This window comes from Meles meles, chromosome 3, assembly GCF_922984935.1.
Source record: "Meles meles chromosome 3, mMelMel3.1 paternal haplotype, whole genome shotgun sequence".
Taxonomy (NCBI): Eukaryota; Metazoa; Chordata; class Mammalia; order Carnivora; family Mustelidae; genus Meles; species Meles meles.
In genome coordinates this window covers 33,640,015-33,663,503 of record NC_060068.1, presented here as the reverse complement: position 1 = coordinate 33,663,503, position 23,489 = coordinate 33,640,015, and the positions used below count along the sequence as shown (strand labels likewise).

At 59.8% G+C, this 23,489-nt stretch overlaps 1 protein-coding gene across 7 annotated transcripts in view; it reads right to left on the bottom strand.

The window, feature by feature from the left end:
• Positions 1 to 2,250: 2,250 nt before the first annotated feature.
• FLT4 (fms related receptor tyrosine kinase 4) overlaps positions 2,251 to 23,489 on the bottom strand; it is a 39,135-nt gene continuing 17,896 nt past the window's right edge. For 2 of the 7 annotated variants that reach the window (XM_045999775.1, XM_045999776.1), the window contains exons 9-30: positions 21,978 to 22,132; positions 21,697 to 21,859; positions 20,338 to 20,464; positions 19,198 to 19,306; positions 17,876 to 18,238; positions 17,438 to 17,584; positions 17,208 to 17,339; positions 16,973 to 17,079; positions 16,582 to 16,717; positions 16,042 to 16,146; positions 15,583 to 15,696; positions 15,351 to 15,439; positions 15,069 to 15,219; positions 14,238 to 14,332; positions 13,737 to 13,859; positions 12,543 to 12,654; positions 11,379 to 11,478; positions 10,951 to 11,056; positions 10,227 to 10,372; positions 9,164 to 9,284; positions 8,191 to 8,276; positions 2,251 to 4,047 (exon numbers count right to left, since the gene is read on the bottom strand). In XM_045999775.1, coding sequence (XP_045855731.1) covers positions 3,846 to 4,047; positions 8,191 to 8,276; positions 9,164 to 9,284; positions 10,227 to 10,372; positions 10,951 to 11,056; positions 11,379 to 11,478; positions 12,543 to 12,654; positions 13,737 to 13,859; positions 14,238 to 14,332; positions 15,069 to 15,219; positions 15,351 to 15,439; positions 15,583 to 15,696; positions 16,042 to 16,146; positions 16,582 to 16,717; positions 16,973 to 17,079; positions 17,208 to 17,339; positions 17,438 to 17,584; positions 17,876 to 18,238; positions 19,198 to 19,306; positions 20,338 to 20,464; positions 21,697 to 21,859; positions 21,978 to 22,132 — 2,989 coding nt within the window. In that variant the 3' untranslated portion in view covers positions 2,251 to 3,845. Of the gene's footprint in view, positions 4,048 to 5,936; positions 7,961 to 8,190; positions 8,277 to 9,163; positions 9,285 to 10,226; positions 10,373 to 10,950; positions 11,057 to 11,378; positions 11,479 to 12,542; positions 12,655 to 13,736; positions 13,860 to 14,237; positions 14,333 to 15,068; positions 15,220 to 15,350; positions 15,440 to 15,582; positions 15,697 to 16,041; positions 16,147 to 16,581; positions 16,718 to 16,972; positions 17,080 to 17,207; positions 17,340 to 17,437; positions 17,585 to 17,875; positions 18,239 to 19,197; positions 19,307 to 20,337; positions 20,465 to 21,696; positions 21,860 to 21,977; positions 22,133 to 23,489 lie in introns of those variants that run through there. The other 5 variants (XM_045999777.1, XM_045999778.1, XM_045999780.1 and 2 more) reach the window with 4 other exon arrangements.

Below are 23,489 nucleotides of genomic sequence, written 5' to 3'. Positions count from 1 at the left end.
GTGCCCAGGGGCAGCAGCAGGAACCCCGCCTCATCCCGAGGTTTCTTCCTCTTCCTCATAACTTGGTCCTGGGGTCCTGTGGCTCTGGGAATTGTCTCTGTCTCTGTGGGGACTTTGCTTGGGTCAATATTGATCTGGCTTCTTTGAGTACTTCCTTCTTTCTGCCTCTTCCCTGACCAAGGCCCCGTCCCTGCAGAGCCCTGCTGCAGGGGAGGCTGGGCAGGGTCAGCCACCGGCCATATGGCTTTGGTTGTGTGGGTTGGAGGCTTTAGTGAAAGTGGAGGAAAATCTGGCCTGCACGGAAGTTCCGGGTCCCCGGACGGCTGTCCACCCCAAGCCTGTGGCCGCAGCACCAAGCTGCCCACCGTGACCCAGGTTTGCCGGGGGCCTGTTCCACGAGGTTCCCTGGGTCCCTCCGCTCTGAGCGCTGTGCTGACCCCGCAGCTGGGCTGAGCCATGTCCTGTATACACGTAGGTCTCGTTTTCCTATTTCAGCCTGGGCTCGAGTGGGGCCCTAGCCTCCTGGGACCCAAGGTGCTGCCTGCCCTAGTTCCCTAAATGGAATGGTGTGGGGTGAGGGCATGCTGGCCTTTCCTCCTCACCTCCCCCGACCCCCTTGGGCCCTGCTTCCTTTTGAACCGATCCTTGGCTACAAATCTTCCTCCCGCCTACATGTCACTCCTCATGGCAGGGACTCTGGGCTGTGAATTCTGTGGGGATTGGGGCTCTGCCCTGTCCCATGGCCTCGGATAATGGGTGGTTCCCTGGTGTGGGCCCCTCAGCCTGCAGGGGTGACGTCAGGGTGGAATCTGGGGCACCAAGAGACACTCCAGCGTGCCCTCGGCCTGATGCCCCCTAGAGAAGGCGAGTCACGGCTGATAGGAGTGTGGGCCTGGGGCAGAGCGGGAGATGGGGCGAGGGACCCCACGGTGGGAAAGCATTGCTGGGAGCCCCCAATGGCCCCCTTGCCGGCTGAGTTCCCATTCATACCTGGAGACCTTGGTGCTCTGAGGACTAGGTCCTGAGACCTTAGGACAATGAGTGTGGCCCTGGGTGTCCAGCCTAGGTAGGACCCAAGGAGCCCGCCGCGTGAGCGCCGCCTTACCCGGACCGATGTATGGCCGTGCATTGTGCCAGCGGCCGGCCGATGGCTGACCCCAGGCTCGAGGTATCCAGGGAGAGAGGCTACCTCCAACCAAAGAGATTGTCGTGTTAAAATGTCCAAACCTAGAGGCGGTATGTGTCTTTTCTGTGTTCACAGATTTATTATAGAAATAAAAGCAACAACAAACCCATCATTACCAGCTGCTTTTGTGGGGAGGGGCTCTTCCCACTGGAGTTGAAAAGGAGGCCAGGACAGTGGGCCTCACAGCCCAAGGAGGGGTTGGGCACCCAGAAGGTCCCCAGCCTGGGAAAGACCTGGACAAGGATGGCCTCTGGCTCCTGACCCTTGCTAGGCACCATCCTATCTGCTCCCCTGGGTGCGGTGTCCCCTGGGTGCAGACCAAATGCAGGTCTAGTGGTCTCCTTTGCTCTCCCTGCGCTGTGGCCAGGTCACATCCACAGGGCCAGTGTCCTGTCCCCATCTTCAGCTGCCTCTATGTCAGGCACTCCCGTGTGCAGGGAAATCACATGAACATGGCAGACTTTGTGGGGAGGCCCTGCTGCCCTTGCCTGGCTGGTCTCCCCGGGGGGAGGGGGCTGTGATTGAGGCTGGGGTCCCAGCTCAGACCTCCCTGATCTCCGAGTCTAGACATACACTTAACCAGTGAGGTGACCCGGGTGCTCCCTGCACCTCTCTGGGTCCGTTCCCCCCCCTCCCCTGGGGCGTGGATGGGGGTGGTTGGTCGAGGGCACCTGCTGGGCCCAGTGAGACAGGCCCCTGGGTTCCTATACTCAGGGCTGGAGGCAGCATTTGGATCTAGGAGGCGGGGACAGAGCTGTGTCACTTTCCCCATCAAGCAGCAAGAGAGCGGGTTTGCCCGAGGCCAGTCTGGGCGCTTCCCTCCTGAGGAGGGGGTCCGGCCTCTTGTGCTTGACTCCCGAGTGCCCTCTGCTGGTGGTCCTGGGGAACTGCAAGTCAGCTGGGGCGGGGACCAGGAGCTCCAGTCCTTGGGGTCCCTCCTGTGGCCTGCCCAGTGGCCTGGTGGGGCTGATGATCCCATGGGAGGACGGCAGGAACCCAACCTTCACAGACAGCCAGGACTGAGCTGAGAACCCATTTACTGTAACTCAAAGACTGGCATCAAATTTATTATTATCTTTTGTTAAATATTTTAGATCTTTTCAGAACACGTGGTCTACAAGGCCATGGTGGGTTTTCTTCCCAGTACATTTTTGTGTGTGTAGTTAAGTGACAAGGGGAGAGAGGTGACGTAAACAGGTGGTATGCACGGGCGGAGGGCCCTGGGGGGCCGCCCCTGCCCCTGTCTCAGGAGCCTAGCTCCGCTGGGGGAGAACGGTCTCTGGGCTTCCACCAGCTAAACCTGAGACCCAGGTCTCCTGGTCCGGTGACATCAGAGGAGGAGGGCCACTGGGGACAGCAAAGATTACAGTCACACGTGTGTTCAACGTGTCTTAAAGGCACAATACATGGTGGGGGGTGGGGAGTGGGGGTGTTCTGCTGGGCCAGCCCCTGCTCGCTGCACGGCCGCCTGTCCTGCAAGCGTCTCGTGGGGGGGGTGGGGGTGGGGGGGGTGATGTCCTTCTCCATGGTGCTAACTGGACAAGGGTCTCTCTCCGGCCAGGGGTAGGGGTGGCTGGGCAGTGGGTGCTGGAATGGGGAGGGGCTGGGCAGAACAGCTCCAGCCTCCAGAGGGCCCTGGGCCACTACCCTGGGAGGGCAGAGGCTGGACATCAGGCTCAGACCAGGGGGAAAGACACCCTCTGGACCAGCACCAAAGACCTTCCTCAGTGGGTCCCACAGTGTTTACTCCTCAAAGGGCCATTCACAGCTTGGAAGGTGTTTGGGTGGCAGATCCAGGCCCCCGAGGGAAGAACCAGCCATTTCTCACACTGGGCCACTTGGGACCATCCGTGGATTCTTCCAGTTTTGGGCCAGGCAGGTGGGGCCGCAGCAGCTTGGGCTAGGTCGGCTCCTGACTGGGGGTCAGAGGCAAGAACCATCTAGATTCACAAAGGCCTTCCTTGGGCTCCCCTCAGACTAAAGTTTTGAAAAGTACATTCTTCACAGCAGCTCAGAGTCTCTAAAGTTCTAATGAAAAACCATCTGTTGAATAGTTGTCAACACCCAGGGGAAGGTACACCGTGACGCTTGGCCCAGCAGAGACCACCGCCCCTGGAGGGCAAGCTGTTTGGCCGGGCTCAGGAGAGAACACCTCACCCCCCAACTTCTCATTCATCGTTTGAGATGGAAATATGGTGCATTCTCTCAGCCTTGGAGAGCCAAGAAAGCCATTCCCATGGGAATGAGTGGAGTGGACAGTGGGCAGGACCTGGAGTCTGCAGCTCGAGTCTGGTTCCACGTCTGTCACTGTGACTCTCAGACCCTCAGAGTCCTTCTCAGAAAGTGGGGATCAAGCCCCCACCCGCCACAGTGGGAGGAGGCAATCAGGACTGGCCCTATGGGTATGGGGTTGAACGGAGTCTGAATCTTGAGGGAAGAAAGTCCCAGGGGATCCGCAGGGTGGCCTAGGGAGGCAGGTGCAGTGATGGAGTCTGGGGGAGCCCTGGAACCTGGGTCTTGCCTTTCCTAACTAGGGAGGAGGAAACATCTCCTATCCAAGCTGAGGGAGAGGAGTTCCCAGCCTTCTGGTCGCTTCCGGGCACGGCCCCCACCAGCTGTCAGACCCGGGGTCTTGGGGGCCTTGCCCGGGACAAGTAACTCAGTAGCTATCGTCTGTGAAGAAGGGCGCACGGGCGGACTGAGGATGGTCGCCCCCATCCTGCGGCCCCGCCAGCTCCCCGTACTCGCTGTTGTAGAACACCTGCCCTCCCCGTGCCCCCCGATCCGGCCGCCGCCGCCGCCCTTGGGTGTCAGGGTGTGCCCTGGTCACGTCCATGTTCCGGCCCGGTCCTTTACAGCTGCTGAGACAGGGAAGGTGATGGTCAGTGAGACAAGAAGAGAAGAGGGACAGGACCCTGATCAGGGTCCGGCTGGAGTCACCAAAGACAGCATTGGAGGGCTGAGCGAGCCCAGAGCCCTCAGAGACACAGACTTGACTCCCTCACACAGAGAACCGGACTGATGGGAGTGTTGGCAAACCCTGGAGCCAACCAGGCCCCCGCCTGGGTGTGGGGGACAACGGAAAAGGCCCAGTTCATGCTCGCAAACCTGTTTCTTTCCTAGACTCACCCATCCCTATAATGTACTGACTCCGTGGCTCAGGCCCCTGGGCATCCTCCTTGCTCTTCCCTTTCCCCAAACCCCTCACACCCAGTCCATACAGAAGTCTCGTCTGTGATGACTCCGGAAGGTGCCGGGCTGCTCTCTGTGTGCCCTCCTGCTCCAGAGCGCCCCCCTCCGACGCTGGGTTCTCCCCTGGCCCCTGTCTCTTCTCCCAGCCCTGCTTCAGAGATCCTTTCTGTGGAGACCATCCTTCTCCCCATAGATCCCCCCACGGCTCTTAGGTACTCTCAGAATGAGCACTGGGCTTCTCACCCTGGGAGAAGAACCAGCCCCTCCCCCTGCCTCCTCTCTGAAGGCCCTAGGACACTTCCTACTTACCTCTCACTGTCCCCAAGATTTAAAACTATATATATTTATTTATTTGAGAGGGCCAGAGAGCACTAGCAGGGAGACAGGCAGAAGGAGAGAATCCTCAAGCAGACACCCGGCGAGCACAGAGCTTGATCCCAGGACACTGAGATCACTACCTGAGCCGAAACCAAGACTCAGACGCTTACCGGACTGCTGCCCACCCTACGCCCACCAGGCACCCCATTCTTTGAGATTTTTGAGGACCTTGCTACCTTTCTTCTCGTATTGTTTTTGCCTTGCCCGGTGTTCAGCCTGATTTTTTTTTTCTTTTTTTCTTCATAAATGACCCAGCCTTTTTTTTTTTGGCCTGAATTCCCAGAAGGTTTACCTTGAAAATCTAACAGTTAAAGTCAGACATGCAGCCAAGTCTGCTGTCCTGGGGCAGTTTCCCCAGGACCTCTTCTGCTGTGTCAACTCAGTTCTTTCATGTGAGAGGGTCCCTTGAATTACAAGTTTAAAATATCAGTTCTGTCCCACCACCAGCATCGTTTCCTTCGGAAACTCCAAATCTCATGTCCACTCAACCGCTGCACTTGCTAACTTTCTCTTTGTTCTTCTTTACCTCTTTATTTATTTTGCTTTTCTTTTCTGGTCCATCTTCTGTGGCTTTCCCCGTAAGGGAGCATCGATCATATCTGTTGATCCCTGCCTCCCTGCCCCCCTTCCCCAACCCCCCGCCACCCAGTCTTCATTTTGGAGGTGGAGATCTGTCTCTTATTTCAGTTTCTTTCCCGAACGTAGCCAGCCACCACTCGACACCTTTGCACTGTTCATTTCCGTTCTGAGTGACTGAATTTCCGACTCCTGGTGCAGCTCGTCGTTTAATTATATATTTAATTCGCATTGGGCGTATTGTATCAGCTTTTCTCTGCTTTTTCTTTTTTTCTTTTTTTTTTCATTTTTTCTCCATTTTATTTATTTTTTCAGTGTAACAGTATCTTTTTTTCTTTTTTTTTGAGTGTTGACATCTACTGAAAAGTTTTCATTCCATTTTATCCTATCTTTTTAATGGATAGTGTATGGATTCATTTTTTTTGATTCATTTTTATTTTTTAAAAATATTTTATATATTTGTCAGAGAGAGCATGAGCTGGGGGAGGGGCAGAGGGAGAAGCAGGCTCCCCGCTGAGCAGGGAGCTTGGATGCGGGACTCGATCCCAGGACCCTGGGATCCTGATCCTGACCTGAGCGGAAGTCAGACGCTTAACTGACTGAGACACCCAGGCATCCCGTGCTTATTTTTTCTGTTTGTGATTATTCGTGCTGGGATTTCTGGAACTAGAAATATCTAGTTATCCTATGGAAGTGGCTTGGGAGATGGGCGGTTTGGGAGGCTTCCTCATTTAGGCTGCATTACACCCACATCTTTGGTATCACCTTGAATTCCTTCAAGGGCATCCCTCTTTGCAAAGGCTCCAGTCCTGTTATGATGTAGTATTGCCACCAAGAAACAACCAGTCGCTTTGCCCGGTAGTGCTGGGCCCCTTCTCGGCGGCTGTCATGCAGCCATGCCGACCTGCCGCAAGCCGAGGGCTTCCAGACCTTCCTCTTGGCTATACACTTGGAGGAGACACCCCCCTACAGGGTGTGGACTGGGCATTCTGCGTGGCCACTGAAAAGGCCCGAGGACTGACCTGGAGGTGAGGAGCCCATGGGGGCTGCTGATCAGCGGTTCGCAGGAGACAGGAAAGGACTGGGCAGAGAGACTCTCTCCTCCACCTCCCCCATGGAGCCATCCAAGGCACCTTCTGTCCTTGCACTCATTTGGAGAACGTTCCACATGCCAAGGGAATGCAGGTGCCTCTCTCGATGCTGGTCTGGATGTGTGGCCAAGGGAACTTGTGTGGACAAGAGGGCTTCGTGTCACTGCTATTGCGAGGTACAATTTCTGTACTAAATGGTTCCCTTGGGTGTGGATGTGTCTTCTGGGTTCTTGCTTCTGGAGACTCTTCTGTGACTTTCTTCTTCCTTCAGCACTAAAGCACTTGTGTCCTGTTCACGGGCCATACAGAAGCAGTGCCTTCTCCAAATGGCTGCCCTTGGAGCCTCCTCCATCAGACCTCTGCCTCCTCCCTCATCTCTCTGGCTGGTCCCAAGGACCACGAAACACTCTTCTCTCTGGGTGCGGGGCCCATCATCCTCTCCCTCTGCCGTGACTCAGGTATGGCTCTGCTGGTCTCAGCGCTGAGTTTCCTACTCACCCATAAACCCGAGTCTCTCTCTCCTGTTTATGGTACAGGCATGAGCTCTGAGGGACTGTTTTTATGAAGATGTGTGGAGATTAGAACAAAAGTAACAACCGTCCTCTGGCTCACCCTCTTATTGAATTACGTTTTTTTGGAGGGGGGATATAAAATACTGTTGGGTAAAGAAATGTCATTCAGACACTATTTCCAATAATGCGATCAGCGTTCATTTCCCAAAAACTAGGTTACCAACGGAGATCACCGTATAGAATTCATGGAAACAAAAGAGGGGACCAAGATGCAAGGAGCAGACAGTAAATTCGGTTGGACATGTGAGTCCTCAAACCACCAGCACCCACAGTGCCACAAACACACCCTTTGTGGGCTGCTGGGAAAATCACCACTAATGGGTTCAGCTGCAGAGATGGTAAAGACACCTGCCAGAACAGTGGAGACTCACCACAACTGTCCTAACGCAATGCAAACAAATGTTTGCGGTCTCGGGGGAAAAAACTCAGTGACATCGTCCTACATCGATTAAAAAATGGCACAGGCAGAGGCTAGGATTTGTTCCTGAAAACTGTGTCAGAAGACCCCAGAAGGGGGCTCTGAACAAAGACACAGATCAAAGGTCCCCTGCTTTACCAACGGAGCCCGCCAGGCACCCGCCTCCCCCGTGGGTCCTGTCCTTTAAACAGCTGTGTGCAAGTCCACTACTAGAGTAAGTAGGTAGACATTTAACTATCTCATCTCCACCCTTAAAAGATGAAACATTCAGGGATTTCTTTTGGGCGGGTGCTATCCTCTTGGACAAAGGGAGGTCACTGTCTGTGTTGGCACATGAGAATTTCTCTGTGACTGCATTCCTGCGTTCTTATCAAACTAGGACACCAGCCAGCTCCAGGTCACGTGATCTGTCTGGTTCTGGGGTCACTGGAGTGTAAATGTGGGCGGCTCTGGGGGTAGTGGTGACGCTTCTGGCTGCAGGAGGGATGTGTAGGCACTGTGGGCATACTGGATCTTACTCATTTCATGGAGGCGGGCGTCTGAGCACCTGTCAGATGGAAGGGAGATGGGGGGACCAGGTGTGCTGGGCCAGGATGCTGGTGGGAGAGGGGACTTCTCCGGTGGCCAAAGGCCTTGAGTCCCAGAGCAGCATGCTTTGAACACCCAGAAAAGCAATAGGGAGCCATGGTAGGTTTCGGGTGAATCAGTGATAGGCATGCCCAGGCCCGGCTTGCCCCTCCCGGCCCCTTGCAGGGAAAGAGACTCTGGAAGCCCTACCTGAGCCCGCTTTCTTGTCTGTACCTGCTCTCTAGCTGCTCAAACTCCTCGGAGGCCAGCACCATCCCACTGTCTGTCTGGTTATCCTGCGGGGAGAGAACAAGCCCGTCTGCAGGCAACCACCCTAGCCAGGACAGCGCGGCACGGACCTCCGCGGCTGGCCTGACACCTGCCCTGTGGAGACAGAGCAGAAAGCAGGTGTCCGTTCCTTGCTGGAGTGTGCAGGTGAGGGTCACACACCCCTGCCAGAGAGGGAGAAACTGAGGCTCAGGCTGCTGGCAGAGCAGGAACACAAAGAGAACCAGGAAGACTCTCGAAAGAATCTGGCAGCTTACGGTGTTAAAAAAAAAAGGTCTTCACGGAGACATACCCCACATTTAGTGGGGTTCTGTTGCCCTTCGATGGTGTATGACTTGGCTCCTGTCAGGGCTGGGAGACCCCAACGTATCAATCTGGCCCTGGGGGACATGAATTGGGGACAGCACTTGCTGACCAGGCCTGTCTGGAGAAAGGCCTGGGCGGAAGGTTTCCGGCTGTGGATGCTCGTACCAGGTTGAGTCTGTTCTTTTGCAAAATGGACCCCTGGGCTCCAGCCTCCCAGTCCCTAGAGGCCCATTCTGCTTGAGCAGATCGGAGAACAACGCTGTATCCCGTGCTCCATATCATGGCCTCCTCCTCAAGGGACACCATCCCTTCTCTTGGGCCACATGGCTTGGTGGCCACCAAAGGGAAGCTAAAGCAACAACAACCATCTAGAAGGAGAAGCTGTCTTTCCATTGGGTTTCTCTGCTGTGCGGCGGGGAGACCGGTAATGAGTGAGGAGGGCACGGGGAATGCAGCCGAGACCCCGGCATGCCCGACGTGCCATCCGGACTTGACACTGCAGTGCGGCACCCTTTCCTGAGCTGCGCCTGGACCTCCTCCCAGCTGGGAAAGCCTGCTCTGGGTGCACAGGCCTGCCTGCCCCACTTACCACGGAGGCCTTGTAGATCGTCGGGGTCATGGGAAATTCTTCGAACGTCTTCATCCTGGAGGAGCCCTGCGTCTGAGTCCCTCTGGCCAGGCACCCCGGAAAGGACACACAGTTATAATATCTGTGGGGAGAAAACAGCCTGCTGAAGGAACGTGTCCCAGAAAGCCCTCCCTACCTCTCCTTCTGCCCCCTCTCCTCCCAGAAGGACCCTGGGCCTGGGCTTTGAATATGGGGCGGGGGAGCCTGCAGCCCTCCAGCACACACTCCCCCTGTGCTGATCTGTCTCCTCTCCTATGCAAGAGAACACCTCCTGGGAAGGGCATGGGAGGTGGGTGGAGTGCACCCAGCCTGGGTGTGGCATGGGGGCTGGTGAGATGGGGGGGACCCCTCTGTGCCAGCCGCCCCCCGCCTGTGTGTGTGCATCTGTGTGCCCTGGGTGGCTGGTCGAAGAAGGCTGGCGGGCACCCGCTAGCTGGCTCTTCCTGTCCCCCAGGCCTGGCCCTGCCCCCTCCGCTGTGGCACAGGGGAGGCGGGTCTCGGAGCCCTTCTCTCGGCAACCCCAGTGGGAGCACGAGCAGCCTTCCTGGAGTGTAGACAGCTGTGGGCGAGAGACATTGGGTTCAGATCTCTGGGAACTCAGGCTAAGTTCTAAATCCTGAATGTGGGTGGGTGGCTGGCCCATCCTCCTCCTGGGATCCCAAATGTCAAAGAGGGGAAGGGCTTTTGGGAGCCAGGAATGCCAGACGCAGGAGAGGCTGCAGGGCAGACAGAAGGTCTGAGGGGCCGCAGAGGAAAGCAAAGTCGCAGACTACATGGCCTTGGAGGGGACCCCCAAGGCTCGCCAGGCCCTCCAGGGGGCCCCAGAGCCCAGTATGTCCTTTAAAATCACTGCGCTCTTTCCGTCGGGGTACAGAGGTCTCTCAAGGCCTTGTAGTTTGCTGTTCCTTGATGACTGGCGGGAATCAACTATGCTGTATCCAACCTGCTTTCTCCCTGTCCTGGCGGGGGTGGGGGGTGGGGGGCGGGGGCACGGGATCCGGGAAACCCCGCGAGGATGGCTGACCTGGCGGCCAGGCTGTGCCGGTGCAGGCTCGATGGGCTGTCCTCGGGGTCTGCCTCGGCCACATGCAGGGCAGTGGTGGATGCTTGCAAGAAGCTGCCCTCCTCCAAGCTCTGAGAGCCACAGGGGGCCATGCAGTCCTCCTCCTCCTGGCAGGAATGGCAGAGGCCCCGGGGGTTAGAGACCACTGCCCCCCTGCTGTCCCCACCTCTGAGCTCAGGATTGCCAGGGGCAGGGGGTTCCTGACTGACGAAGTTCTGTGTTCCAAGGTGCTCTGGGGATTCAATGAGCCTGTCCGGCAAATTCCCCCAACAGGCGCCCCACTTACAATGAGCAGGGTGCAACAGGGGCCACCCCGATCCAGGGACCCCCCTTCCGGGGGCAGACTTGGACTCTGCTGCACAGCCCCCGCTTACTCCTCCCGCTCCCAGGCCACCAGGGCAGCCCTGAGCTGGTTTTGCTCCCTGTGTCCCCAGGCACCCCAGGCGGGGGAGCCAGAAGTCAAGGGTGGGAAGGGTGGGTACGGGGACGGGGCTGCAGGAAGCAGGAGGTAGAGGAACACACCAGCCTTCTGCCAGAGAGAGGGGCTCCTTGCAAACTACCCCCCGACCCAAAGACCACCCCGGGGCTCCTCATGGCCAAAGATGAGCCCTGGCCAGTTGCTCAAGGGCCCTGGGGCTGCTGGCCAGAGGTTGTTGCAGCTAGACAGGGCGGGCAGAGGACTCACCGGTTGGCCCCGACCCTGCAGCAGGTCCCCCAGGATCTCCACCAGCTCTGAGAACGCAGGCCTCTCTTTGGGGTCCCCTGACCAGCAGCTTAGCATGATGGTGCGTCTGCGGGTAGAGCTGGCTGCTGGCCTGTGGTCTGAGCACGCCCGCACCCTGCACCAGCAGATCCCAGCTCCCCTGCCTAACCCCTGTCCCCCACCCCCCCATCTGTCCACCCAGTCTCTTCCTCCCTGGCGGGGCGGGGGGGCAAGGTGGAGGAGAGCTGTCGGTGGACCAGTGGGTGGGTCAGGGGTGGAGTAAGACACTTCATCTGCAGGTCTCCAACCCACCCCTGGGCCTGCACCTCCTCCCCACCCCGGCCCCCTGCCTGTGTACAAGACCCCTCACCCATGGCAACCTTCCCCTCTAGCCTCCTAGGGAAACTCACATGGCGGGAGTGGCTAACTCTGGGGCTCGCATCCGTGTGCCCTCTTTTAGCCGCTGGCAGAACTCCTCGTTGATCTGCACCCCTGGGTAGGGGGAGGCTCCTGAACAGGATGAGATAGGGGTGCGTGGGGAGAGGGCACTTGTTGCTCTTACCACCCAACCCCCCAAACTGCTTCTCTCCTGCCCCCTATGGCAGGGGCTGGTCCTGCTGCTCCCAGCACAGGACCAGGGTGGGGTGGGGGCCCACCAAGGCACTTCTGTCCCCCAGTGATAGTTCTTCATTTGGTTAAAAGGGCCCCCGGGGGCAAGCTGCACAGGAGCAGGGCAATCCTCTGTTCTCTCCCTTGCTCCAAGCCCTGAGTGGCTCTTCAGGGACTCAGAGTACAGGTCCTCACCCAGGCCAGCTTGCAGGGGTTGCAGGGACCTCCCCTTCCCGCCTCTTTGCATTTCCCGATGCCCCTTGTCCACAACTGGCCCACCTCCAACATGCGGGGACCAGGAGCCTGACTGTCCCCTCACCCTGACCTGCTGTCTTCCTCGGCCCGCCCGCCCTACCTGAGCCCCTTCCTCAGCTGGGCGCTCCCCTCTGAGTCACACATAGCCCTGTCCTCCCCGTGCCCTCCAGGCCCTGGCATCTGTACTAACAGCATTCATGGTGCTGTTTTAATTTCTCTGTTTTCTCCCTGCCCATCTCCTTCCTAGCATGCGGGCTTCCTCCTGGTCCCAGTGGGACCCCGGGGCCCCAGTGGAGCTCTCATAAGTAGGTACACCTGTGAGTGAGCATCCAGCCTCCACCGGACGCTCCCTGGCCCTTGAAGGCAGGAGCAGCTTCGCCAGTGACAAGCTGAGGGGTGGGGGGGCTCGTCCAGGGAGGTGAATATCTGGGGACCCGTGGTGATCCCAGGGACTGCCTGATAAACACAGGCTGGGCCCTGTCCCCTGTTCGATGCGAGAGCCCACCACCGTGCAGGGGTGGCTTTGGGGGGGGGGTGCGGGGGCACATGCCGGAGACAGAGGGGCGGGGTGGAGGGCTCTTGGACCACTTGCCGTAGAAAGACCGCCTGCTGCAGGAGCAGCTCCCTGCTTCACAAGCCTGGTGCTATGACCGGAGGCCGAGGCCGGGGATCCCGCCTCTCCCCTCCCCTGCAGCCTGCCCCACACTTACCCAGGGAGAAGATCTCCCAGAGCAGCACCCCGAAGGACCACACGTCACTCTGCGTGGTGTACACCTTGTCAAAGATGCTCTCGGGGGCCATCCACTTCAGGGGCAGCCGGGCCTGGGGGAGGCACAAGGAAGCATGTCTCCGTGAGGGAGAGAAGAGAGAAAGAAGGACAAACATGTCGGTAGCTCCCTCGAACCCCCAGCCTGTCCAGAACTCTGGAGCCACACCCCAAGAAAGGCCTTGGGCCATATCTGCCCCTTGTGCCTCCAGAAGACTCTCACATTCCGCCCCTCCTGCGAAGGCTTCTGCCCCACTGCTGTTCTCCTGGGTCTGTCTGGGCCCCTTGCTTCCCGTGTACAGTTTGGGGGGAGCACTCGGAACGCCTCCCCCTCCAGACTCCAGACGCAGCCTCTGGAAGAATTGGGACCCTGGCCCCCCTCACCATCCCCACCTCAGCGGCTCACTTGGTCTGCACACAAGAAGCCGGACGTCACTCCTGACCGCTCGTCCTGGGGCTCATGACGCGTCTTTCCCATTGCCTGTCTCTCTACCTCTTGGGCCCTCTACTTGGGAGCCCTGAGGGCCCTGGCCCCTCCTGACCGGCCTCTGCCTTCCCCACTACACTCAGCACACGCTCTCATCCTTCTTCGAAGCCTGCAGAGGGGGCTTCTGGAAGGCACACCTGACTCTCCCGGCCACCTGCCTCCACTCACCTGCGAGTTAGAATGAAGTGCGAGGCTGGCGGGGTAACCCACCTCATCCTAGACCCATCCTGCCCATTGCCCGTTTCCCAAGCCTCTTCCTTCCTCCTCCAGGGCACAAACCCCCAATGAGCTTTGCGAGCTCACTCAAGTGCCTGCCACACCATCTCCGAGCACCCTGCTCCCGGTACCCACATGCTTTTCTGTACCCACATGCCCCATGCGGGGTCTGCCTCTGATACCCAGCCCCTGTAGGGTAGGCATTCAGGGTAGGCATGCGGGGTCCATCAGCGTCCCCCTCATAGACAAAGCTCCAGCTGAAGCACCAGGGTCCCTGCTTGTCAGCTCCTGTCCCTACTCCCCCTGCCCCCATGTGCCCCGGTGGGGCCGCTCAGGTCCCTGTGGGTGTGGGCTCTCCAACCTTCCACGGAGATGGCTCTTGGCTAGGAGGTCCATGCCCCCATCCCCAGGCCTCCCCCCATGGCCTGCACTCACACTGCCCTTGCGCACGTAGTCAGGGTCTTTGTAGATGTCGCGAGCCAGACCGAAGTCACAGATCTTCACCACGTCGCATTCTGACAGCAAGATGTTCCGGGCAGCCAGGTCCCTGTGGATACACTGGGGGAATGGGGGTGGTGGTGGTGTGAGGGGGTGGGGAGCACAGGTCCCTGGGGCCCACCCATGCCTGAACCCTGCTCTGTCACAGAGAGATTTCTATGCTCCCCCAGGACTCTCCATGGTGAAGGTTCATGGAACGATGCAGACAGCAGAGGAGGCCGTGGGGTGGGACAGATGGCAAAGTCCCCTTTCTGCCACTGACTAGCTAGAGATCTCAGGGAATCACTTCCACACTCTGGGCTTTGTTTCTGCCTCTGCAAAATGGGAGAAATACGTGCTGACCACGGAATCACTCAGGGGTGAGCTAGGATAGGGCTTGCCTTGGTATGCTGGTGGCCTGTGCCCTCTCCCCTCCGAGGGCCCTGCTGGGGCAGTCACCTTGCGGGAGGCCAGGAACTCCATCCCTCGGGCCACCTGGAAGCTGTAGCAGATGAGGTCCTCCATGGTCAGTGGGCTCAGCCACAGGTCCTGGGCTACACAAAGGAGCAAGGGAGGCTCAGGGGAGGTCGGTGGGGGTGAGGGGGAGGCTCTTCCATGGCTCCCATCTTCTACCCTTCCCCAAAGGGAGCATTTGTTCACCGCCCCTGGTGCACCCTCCTGGTGGGGCCCCGAAGCCCGTGGAACTAGCTAACAAGCATGTGGACCCCCTCTCCTGCTCCTCAGCATCGGGTCTCTGCAACACCCACTAACCACGCCCAGTGCCGGGAATCTTGTTGTGTCACGGGACCTTTGCACCTGCTGCTTCCGCCTGTCTGCTCCCACCCTCGTCTGGATGACAAATGCCTAGATAGCTAGTGATGCCCAATCCAACGACAGACGCCTCCGCGGAAACTGTCCCTGTGGTGTCCTCCCTTCCAAAGGAAAAGCCCATTGCACGCTCTCCCAGGTAAGTCCCTCCAGGGGGGCCCGAGGCCAGCTTCTCCCCCAGTCCCCTGATCACGAGGTATCCTCGTATCAGCCAAACCTCTTTGGGCGAGTGGAAACCAGGCTCTTCTTCTTCTTTTTTTTTAAATATTTTATTTATTTGACAGAGAGAAATCACAACTAGGCAGAGAGGCAGGCAGAGAGAGAGGAGGAAGCAGGCTCCCCGCGGAGCAGAGAGCCTGATGTGGGGCTAGATTCCAGGACCCTGGGATCATGACCTGAGCCGAAGGCAGAGGCTTTAACCCACTGAGCCACCCAGGCGCCCCGAAACTAGGCTCTTCTTACCTTCTTGGACCGGAGGGGCCCGCCCAGCCCCGCCCTTGCCCATCAGGAGCCGGGAGAGGAGGGCCCTCTCGCTGCTTCCCGGCCTCCTCCTGTCAGCTTTGGCACCTTCCACCATGGCTCGAAAGCGCCTTCGCTGCTCAGGGGACTTCTCCTGCCAAGACACAAAGTGGGTCTGAGCGGGGCTCCGCCACCCACAGCAGAGGCACCCCTGCCTCCCCAGCCCACCCTGGCGGACTGCGGGCTCCTGGCAGAGCTCGGGCCAGTCGCAGGTTCCCCACTTACCGCATAGGGGCTGAAGGCCTCCCGCTTGGCACGCAAGAAGTTGGAGAGATTGCCATACTTGCAGAACTCCACGATCACCATGAGGGGGCCTGGGGCAGGGCAAGAGCCAGGGGCTTGGGACGGAGGCCAGGCGGGAAGCCCGGCACCGCAGGAACGCCCCACCCCCGGCCCCACCCCCACCCAGCCCAATAGGATCCTCCCGCCGGGGAGCCAGGGACCGCAAGCTCCGTACCATTTGGCTTCGTGCACGCCCCCAGCAGGTTGACTACGTTGATGTGGTTACCGATGTGGATTAGGATCTTGAGCTCCGACATCAAGGCTCGGTGTTCGCTAGCTGTTGCACCCTCTGGAGGGGACACGGGCGCTTCGCGTGGGGCTGGGCCCGCCGCGCGCTGCCCCCCAGTCCCTGCGCGTCCCTTCTCCTGGCCACCGGCTCCGCTAAGGCGCAGCTAGAGCTCCTGCCCGTGGGGGTGTAGGGTCCCTAACTCGTCCTGCTCGCCCCGTTGAGGCTGGGGTTTCAGGTGGAGTTGGGAAGAATTCCCCAGAACTGAGTCCAGGGCCTCCATGAAGAACTCTGCACGAGTCTGGCACTGACCGTCAGTTTCCCCTCCTGAAGCACAGCCCAGCCAGGCCACCCACAGTCGTTGCCCCGGCCACTCCCACCACCCCCTCCACCCGCTGACCCTCACACCTTTCAGCATTTTCACAGCCACAGTGTCGCAGCTGCTGCCCTTGTGGATTCCAAAAGCAGAGGCTTCCACCACCTTCCCGAAGGCCCCATGGCCGAGGACTCTCCCTGTGGGGGCAGGGACCCAGGTCCAGGTGAGCTGTGTAAGGGTGAGGGTAAAGAGGGACGGGCAGCAGGGGCCACCCGCGCCAACGGCCAGGAAGGAAGGCCCAGGAGGGGGAGGAAACTCGGGGGCCTCTCTGCCAAACAGGAAGCGCAGGGAGAGCAGGAGCGGGCAGCAAGGGAGAGGAGAAGCAGACAGGAAGGCCTGCATCCTCTCCCAGCAGGTGTGATGGGCCCTCCCTGCTCCGAGCAGCAGGAAGTGACCCCGGGGGGCCTGAGAACTGGAGTCCTGGCTCCAGCTCTTGGGATGCACACCCAGATGGACAGGGCAGGCCAGGTGGGATCCAGGCCTGACTTTCTGGCCTGGGATGGACGGATTTCAGCACTGCAGAGGAAAGAGGTCTCTGCAGGCCGGTGGGGCAGGCTGGGTGATGGCCTCACCAAGATGCAGCCGCTCCCGGGGGAACTCCCACTGGCTGGCGTCATAGGACAGGTATTCACACTGCTCCTCCAGAGGCACCTCCCCGGGATCCATGATGATGGACAGGTAGCCGGTCTTGATGTCTGCGTGGGCTGGCTGGGGTGGGGATGGGGACGACTAATTGATGGGGCCATACCACCGTCTTGGGTAAGCCTTCCCCCAGGACAGATGGGACCTCTTTTGGGACTCTCCAGCAAGGAGGGGACGGACAGACTGACCACTTTTGGTCGTGTAAGAGCCCAGCACGGAGGGGTCAGAAAGGCTTCCCAGGTGAGGTTTCCAGGTGAGCCAGGGTGTACAGAGACCCCACAAGGAGCGGTGGAGAGGCTCAGTTGGGAGAGGAGCGCTCACCCTCCTCATGTTACAGAAGATGAGGAGGAGGAGGACCCAGAAGAAGACAGCGATGACCCCGGTGCCAACAAGGATCACGATCTCCATGCTGCCTTTATCCTCGGAGCCTGAGTGGACAGAAAGGGGCGAGTCTGTGTGTGTGTGTATGTGTTAGGGGGAAGAGGGTGTGCTCTGCGATAAGCTCCCCTTCTGGTGGGGACCACTTGGGGGAGGTGGCTCTGAGACCGGACCGGACCTTCCACAGCCACGCTGGCGGAGGAGTTGACGCAGCCCTTGGCGTTGCACACGCTGCACAGGTAGCGGCCCGCGTCCTCCTCACGCACGCGCTGTATGCTCAGCTTCTGGTTCGAGTCCGCCAGGTCTATTCCTGCAGGGGATGGAGTGGTGCTTGGAGTTCAGATGGGTCTGGGGCCTTGCCCCGGCCAGCGTCCGCACCCTGCCCTTAGCCCGGGTCCACTGCCCTACCAGACTCTTCCTCCAGCAGCCTCTCATCTTTGTACCACAAGATGCTGGGCACGTGCGCCCCGGCCACTGGGCACCGCATCTCCAGGGAGTCGCTCACGTTCACCAGCAGGTCCGTCAAGTTCTGCGTGAGCCGCGGGGCTTCCAGGGCTGGGGGTGGCAGCGGGCAGGGAGCTAAGCGGAGTTGTAGAAAGCAGGAGGGCATCCCTCCAGGGCTGGGAGCAGACAGTGGAGAGGGATTGCGCCAAGCTCTAGGAAGGATCGGGTTTGAGCGCAGGAGCGCAGGATTAGGAGGGCTGTGGACCTCCCCAGGGTGGGTGGGGGTGGGGTGGGGTGGGCAGGACCCTCCTGCAGGTTCGGGCTTCCAGAGAGGCAGCCCAAGGCGTGCTCTGGGAGGGGAGAAAGTTTCCTTGGAAGCGCCGCCAGCCCTGCCCGCCTCACCCTGCACTGACAGGTACTTCTTGTGGCAGTGCTTGTCGTGGCTGCGGCGGTCCTGCACCTCGCATACGTAGTCGCCCTCGTGCTCAGGCGCCACGCTGGGGATGGTCAGGGTGAGCGTGGCGTGGCGCGCCTCTGGCTCCGCCTCCTCCAGGTGGGCCGCCAGAGGCGTAGCGAAGAGGTGTACGTTCTTGCAGTCAAGCAGCAGCGGGTTCCCGTGGGCGTCGTGCAGTGTGGACAGGTTGAGGCGGTACCAGCGCATTTGCTCATAGGTGTAGTTGTCGGCCCGGCAGCTCAGGCGCACCTCCTGGCCCTCCAGGGGCTCCTCCGATGGCTCGGATTTTATGCTGAAGCCATCGGGGATGTCTGGGGGTGGGCGGCAGGCGAGGGAGGAGGCGGGTCTGTGACACTGCCCCCTGATTTTGCTCACACCTCCCTGCCTGCCATGAGGCTCACTCTCCGTGTCCAGCTGCCTTTGGACTCACTCTGCTCTCAACCAGAGCATGCATCGCGGGTACCTGGACTGGGTACCCGCCTCCAAGGAGCCCTCTTCACCCCTCTTCTCCCCGACACTGACCAATGGGGCCAGCTCCCTGCAGCCAGCCCCACGGACTCCTCCAGCCTCACCTTCTTCTAGCACTCTACTGCACGCGCCCCATCTCCTGGCCGGAGCCCAGACCATCAGTGCCGTCCCTGTCAGCACATTTGGTGTGGTCCTTCCCACCCTCCCTTGCTGCCCACCGCGCTCCACCACTGTCCTCTCCCGAATATAATCTCATCCTTCCCTTAGTTTGTGGCAATGCCTCGCTCCTGATTTCCTTTTGTCCATCTGGTCACACTCCCTGTTGGGCTCCTGTGGAGTCTTCTCCCCGCTGCCTCTGGCCCCATGTCTCATCTATGATCCTGGGCCCAGTGACTGCCCTTTAATGGGCTTCTTAGCTTTCCTGGGGTCACTAAAACATTTGAACATTGGAAGAAGCTCTGGGCCTTTTCCCCAGGAAAAGTGTACCTGTGGGTCAGCTGCTGTGTTGGAAAGGGGGTGGGTGGGAGATGGAACCACAGGGAGTGGAAGGGCACCAGTGGGGATGTACCTCCAGGGCTGGGGACAGATGGTGCCTTCCATCCCAGTGTACCAGCACCCTGGTCCATGTGCTAATGGTCTCCAAATCTATCCCTCCCTCTGAGACCAAGGAGCCTAGTGTCCCACATCTTCGGAAACTCAATGGGCCCAACCTGACCTCACAGTCCTCTCCTAGGCCTTCTCTCTGGCCTCCAGCGCCCACGGGTTCCCGACCTCCACCGCCCCCCGCCTTCCGGTCACTCACTGGTCACATAGAAGTAGATGAGCCGCTCATCCTGACCCACTTTGTTGAAGACCACACACTTGTACATGGCAGACACATTGGCGTTCTGGATCACCAGCTTGCTCACCGTCTACGCAGAGCATGAGCACAGGGCTCCATTTCCTGCCCAAGCTCCTCCCACCCTGACTGTCCTTCCTTTCTGTAGGGAGGATTGGGGCTAACTAACTGAGGCCTCCAGCTGAAGAGGACCAAAGCTCAGAGACGGAACCAGGGACAGTGAGGTTGGGTGCAGAAGGGGAAGGCCTTGCACAGCAGGGGGGCTCTCTGGAAACATCAGGGACATGGCTAGTAACAGCAGGCATCCGCTGTGGCTGAGGTCAGAGAGCAACGTCAGGCAGGCCTCTGGGTATGGATGGACTTGGGCTGTGGCTGCGTTGAGCAGGGGACAGGCCCAGTCTAGAGATGGGGCAGTCCAAGCCAGGTTTAGGATTCGGGGTTTGGAGCAAGGCTGGTCATTCACCCAAGGCACATTCACCCCAGGGCTGCTCACAGCCCTTTTCTCAAGGCCCTGGGTGGTGGCCAGGAAATGGGATGGGTCCCAGGTCTCCCGAAGGATTTTGACCTGGGGAGTAGGACTCTCGGAGGCAGTGGGGAGGAGAGAGGGCCACAGGCCCTGCCTACCACCAAACAACCCCCCCACCCCACCCGATTCCAAGCTGGGCACTTCCTGGCGAGGCCTGGAACAGGAAGAGGCTCTGGAGGTGTGTAGGAAAACAGGAAGTGACTGTAGGAAGTGGGTGCCTTTGTTCAGTCCCCTCCCCCGCCTGGCCTCTTCTAGGCATTGCCCCCAGGCTGCGCCCAGCAGCTCCCTTCAGAGGGGACCTGGCTAGCCCCAGGCCTGATCTTCCCAGCCCTGGGGCCTGTGGGTAGCTGGGGCCTGGGGCCTGGCCAGGCTCCTTTCAATCTAAGCTTCCTGGTCTGGGAAGCAGCTAGAGATCCCCCCTCTGCATCCACAAGCAGGAGGGGACCTGAGGCCCAGGACAATGCAGAAAGACCACCAACTCTCAGAGCTCTGCAGCCTGGTCGAGATGGAGAGGGCCAGGAGAGGGCCCCTTCCTGCCTCCCTTCTGCTTCCCCATCAGTGACACGGCTGGTGCCTACCTTATTCTTCCCTTCCACAAACTCGGTCCATGTGTCCAGGCTTTCAATGGGGTTCACGGCATCCTGCGTGGTCACCTCTCTCCAGTCCCGACACTGTGGCATGTGGTCTCTCTGCTGCCGCCGGCTGCTGGGAACAGCGTGTCGGGTGAGGGCTGCGGGACACAGCCTTCCCCAGCAGGCAGAAGCTCACGCCTGTGGCTCTGCGGTTCCCCTCTGGACTCACGATGTGCCCCTTCCTGCAAAGTCCACCTAGATCTCCCAGGGGCAGCGGAGTCACCTCTCCTGTTCCAGGAAGCCCTCTCTCTCCTCCTTCCAGAGCTGCAGTCCCTTCCTGGGCTGGGTGTGACCCCCGCACTGTTGGTCTCTTGTTGGGCCATGGGTCTGGGGTTCCCAGGGAGACTGTTGTCTGCTCCCAGCAGAGCAGTGCAGGACCCCAGAGTTCTGTCCATTGGCACAGAGCATAAAGGTAGAGCATCAGAGGGAAGCCAATTTGGAAGTGCCTGGTCTAGAAGAATCTCTTATGAGCCTTAGGTGCAACAGGCCAGCCCTACAGAGCCTCTTCCTCTTCTGTGCTGGGGCTATGGCCTGTCTCCAAGTGCAGCTCTCTGTCTCCTCCTTGGGTTCCCAGCATCCATCCTTTCCCAGGCTGTGCCCCTCTACCCGGCCCACAAGGTTCTCTAGCTGGACAGCAAATGCGACCCTCCCACTCCCCCCACTCAGTGCCCTTCACTGCTCCTAATACCCTCCAGACCTCTGGCCACCTTGGCACCCTCCTCTCCCATCCCCTGCTGGCCAAGCTGTCCCTGCTTGGGGCATACTCCTGGGCCTGTCTGTCCTGGTGGCACCCAGCTCAGCACAGGGGAGCACGGTCCAGTAGGGCCAGCAGTGGGGCAGGCTCTGCTGCTGACAGCTGTGACCTGGGGAAAGGCAGGTTCCCGCTCCGACCCTCCCTCTGTTGCCTCCTCTGTGAGCTGTCATCGTGAACAGGGCTCAGGAAAAGCTAACTGGGCATGGGTGGTGTGTCCCGGGGCTCAGTACAAGCCTCATAAAACTAGCTCAGGTCCACCCACTTGGAGCCCCATTCCTGTGGTCCCCCTGGACGATGAAATTATGTGTCCTGGGGCTTTACTTTCAAGGAGGGGGTTGGGTGGGGGCCGCACCATGCCCAGTGTCCAGCGTGGCCTGACTCATGCTAGGGGGAGGTGAGGCCAGTGAGGTCAGGGATGGGCTCTTGTTGAATTGCCGTAGGTTCCAGCTTAGAGTAGGGCTCTGGGGAGGAGTGGGGGCTGGGAGTGGGGTTCTCCGCCAAGGTTGGGCATGGGGCTGGGAAGCGGGAAGGAACGGGCTGGAGCCACTCACAGGCTGCGCTGGGCGAAGGCCTTGCAGGGAGTCCACGGTCGCCAGTGCCACTGGACGCTGAGAGGAGGGGGGACCCCGTAGGCGGTGCAGGTGAGGGCCTGGCGACTGTGGCGGGAGTAGGTGCTGGGGGAGGAGGCCTCCTTCTCATGGATGTGGGGCGGTACTGGGGGCGCAGGCAGACAGCGGGTCAGCAGGCCCCTGCGTACCACCCACCTCCCCTGGCTTCCCCTCTTCCAGCTTGTTCCTCCCTTCCCTCCCCTCCACCCCCTTGCCCCCCTTACCGTTTACCACCAGCTCCAGGCTGATGTTGCGCCGCAGGCCGGCCGCGGAGTTCCACAGGGCCAGGGTGTATGTGCCCGCGCTGGCCTCCGTCACCTCCTTGAGTACCAGGGCATGCGGACTCTGGCGCCCGGACACTGACTTTCTGTCCTTGTACCTGGCCCAGGAAGGGAGTTCAGCGGACTGCATGGACCAGGCTCCTGCCCCATCCTGGCACGCCTTTCCTGCCACAGCCAGGCCCCGACAAGGGCAGCGAGCATGCTGTCAGGGAAGGCGGGAGGAGGCTGGTGCGAGTCCCCATGGGCCCGGCTCCAGCGAGAGGCCCCTCCTGCACCAGACTAGGCGAGGGTTGGGGCTGGGGTAGCTGGATCCGGACTGGAGAGCGATGGGGATCAGATGGTCTGCAGGCCTGCCCTGGTCTCACCGCGCCTGCAGGCTCAGGACTGGCTACCATGCCCAGTACGCCTCGTCTCTCACTGTGGCGTGTGCTGGGAAGGATTGGAGGTGCAGTCCCCCTGCAGCATGGCCCAGACCCTTACCCCATGGGGGAGGGCCCTGCCTCACTTTCTGAGCCCAGCTCTGCCCTTCCTAGAGCTTTTCAGATACAGGAACTTCTTGCTGTCCTCACACCTGGGGCCTGGGCACTCGCTGTCCCCTCCTTGCTTGGATGCCCAGGCCTCTAGATACTGTATGGCTCCCTCTCTCCTATACGGAGAGCAACGTTAGAACAGCGTTTCCCTACCGCCCTAGGAACCAGCTCCTGCCCTCTGCCCTGCTTCTACCTGCCTGCCCACGAGCATCCTGGTTTTCACACATGTGTCTGCTGACCGTCTGTCTCCCCTAAGGAGTGCTGCAGAGACCGTCCCTGTACTGCCCTTCCCTACACAGCAGTACCTGCAGTTGCCCACCCATACGTAAGCAAATGCATGTGCAAATACATGGACATCTTTCACCCCAAACCCGGGCCTGAGCTGGGCGGCACAGCACAGCCATTCTGCAGCCCGGGCTCCACCTGGAAATGGTCCTCCCTTAGGCAAGGGCCTTCCCCTGGCCGAGGGAGAAGTACACCCTTGGTCAGAGACCAACAGTGAGGGGGAGGTCAGGGAGAGACCTGACTCATCCAGGGTCCCACACAGGGCGGGGCAGAGCAGGCCCGGGGCTGTGGGGTCCGCCGGGATCTGCTGCAGACTTCTGAGTCCACCACCTGCTGTGTCAGTGATCCCATGCCAACCCCTTCATGGCCCCAAGCCCCCAGGGTCCTCTTCTGCAGACTGGGGGAGCAAAATGAACTTTCTTGCCAGGGTCGTGAGGTTTAACTGAGCATTAGTGTGAGCCCTGCGCCAGCCACGAGCTTTAGCAGCGGAGGACCAGCCTGGCTAGCTGTCCACTAGCTCTCCATCTGTTCACTTATAACCATCACATGCTTGACTCGAAGAGAGCCCTGTGGGGCTGTGGGGGCTACTAGTCCCTGGGGCCAGTGTCTCAGTGGACAGCGACCTGGCCGAGCACATCTT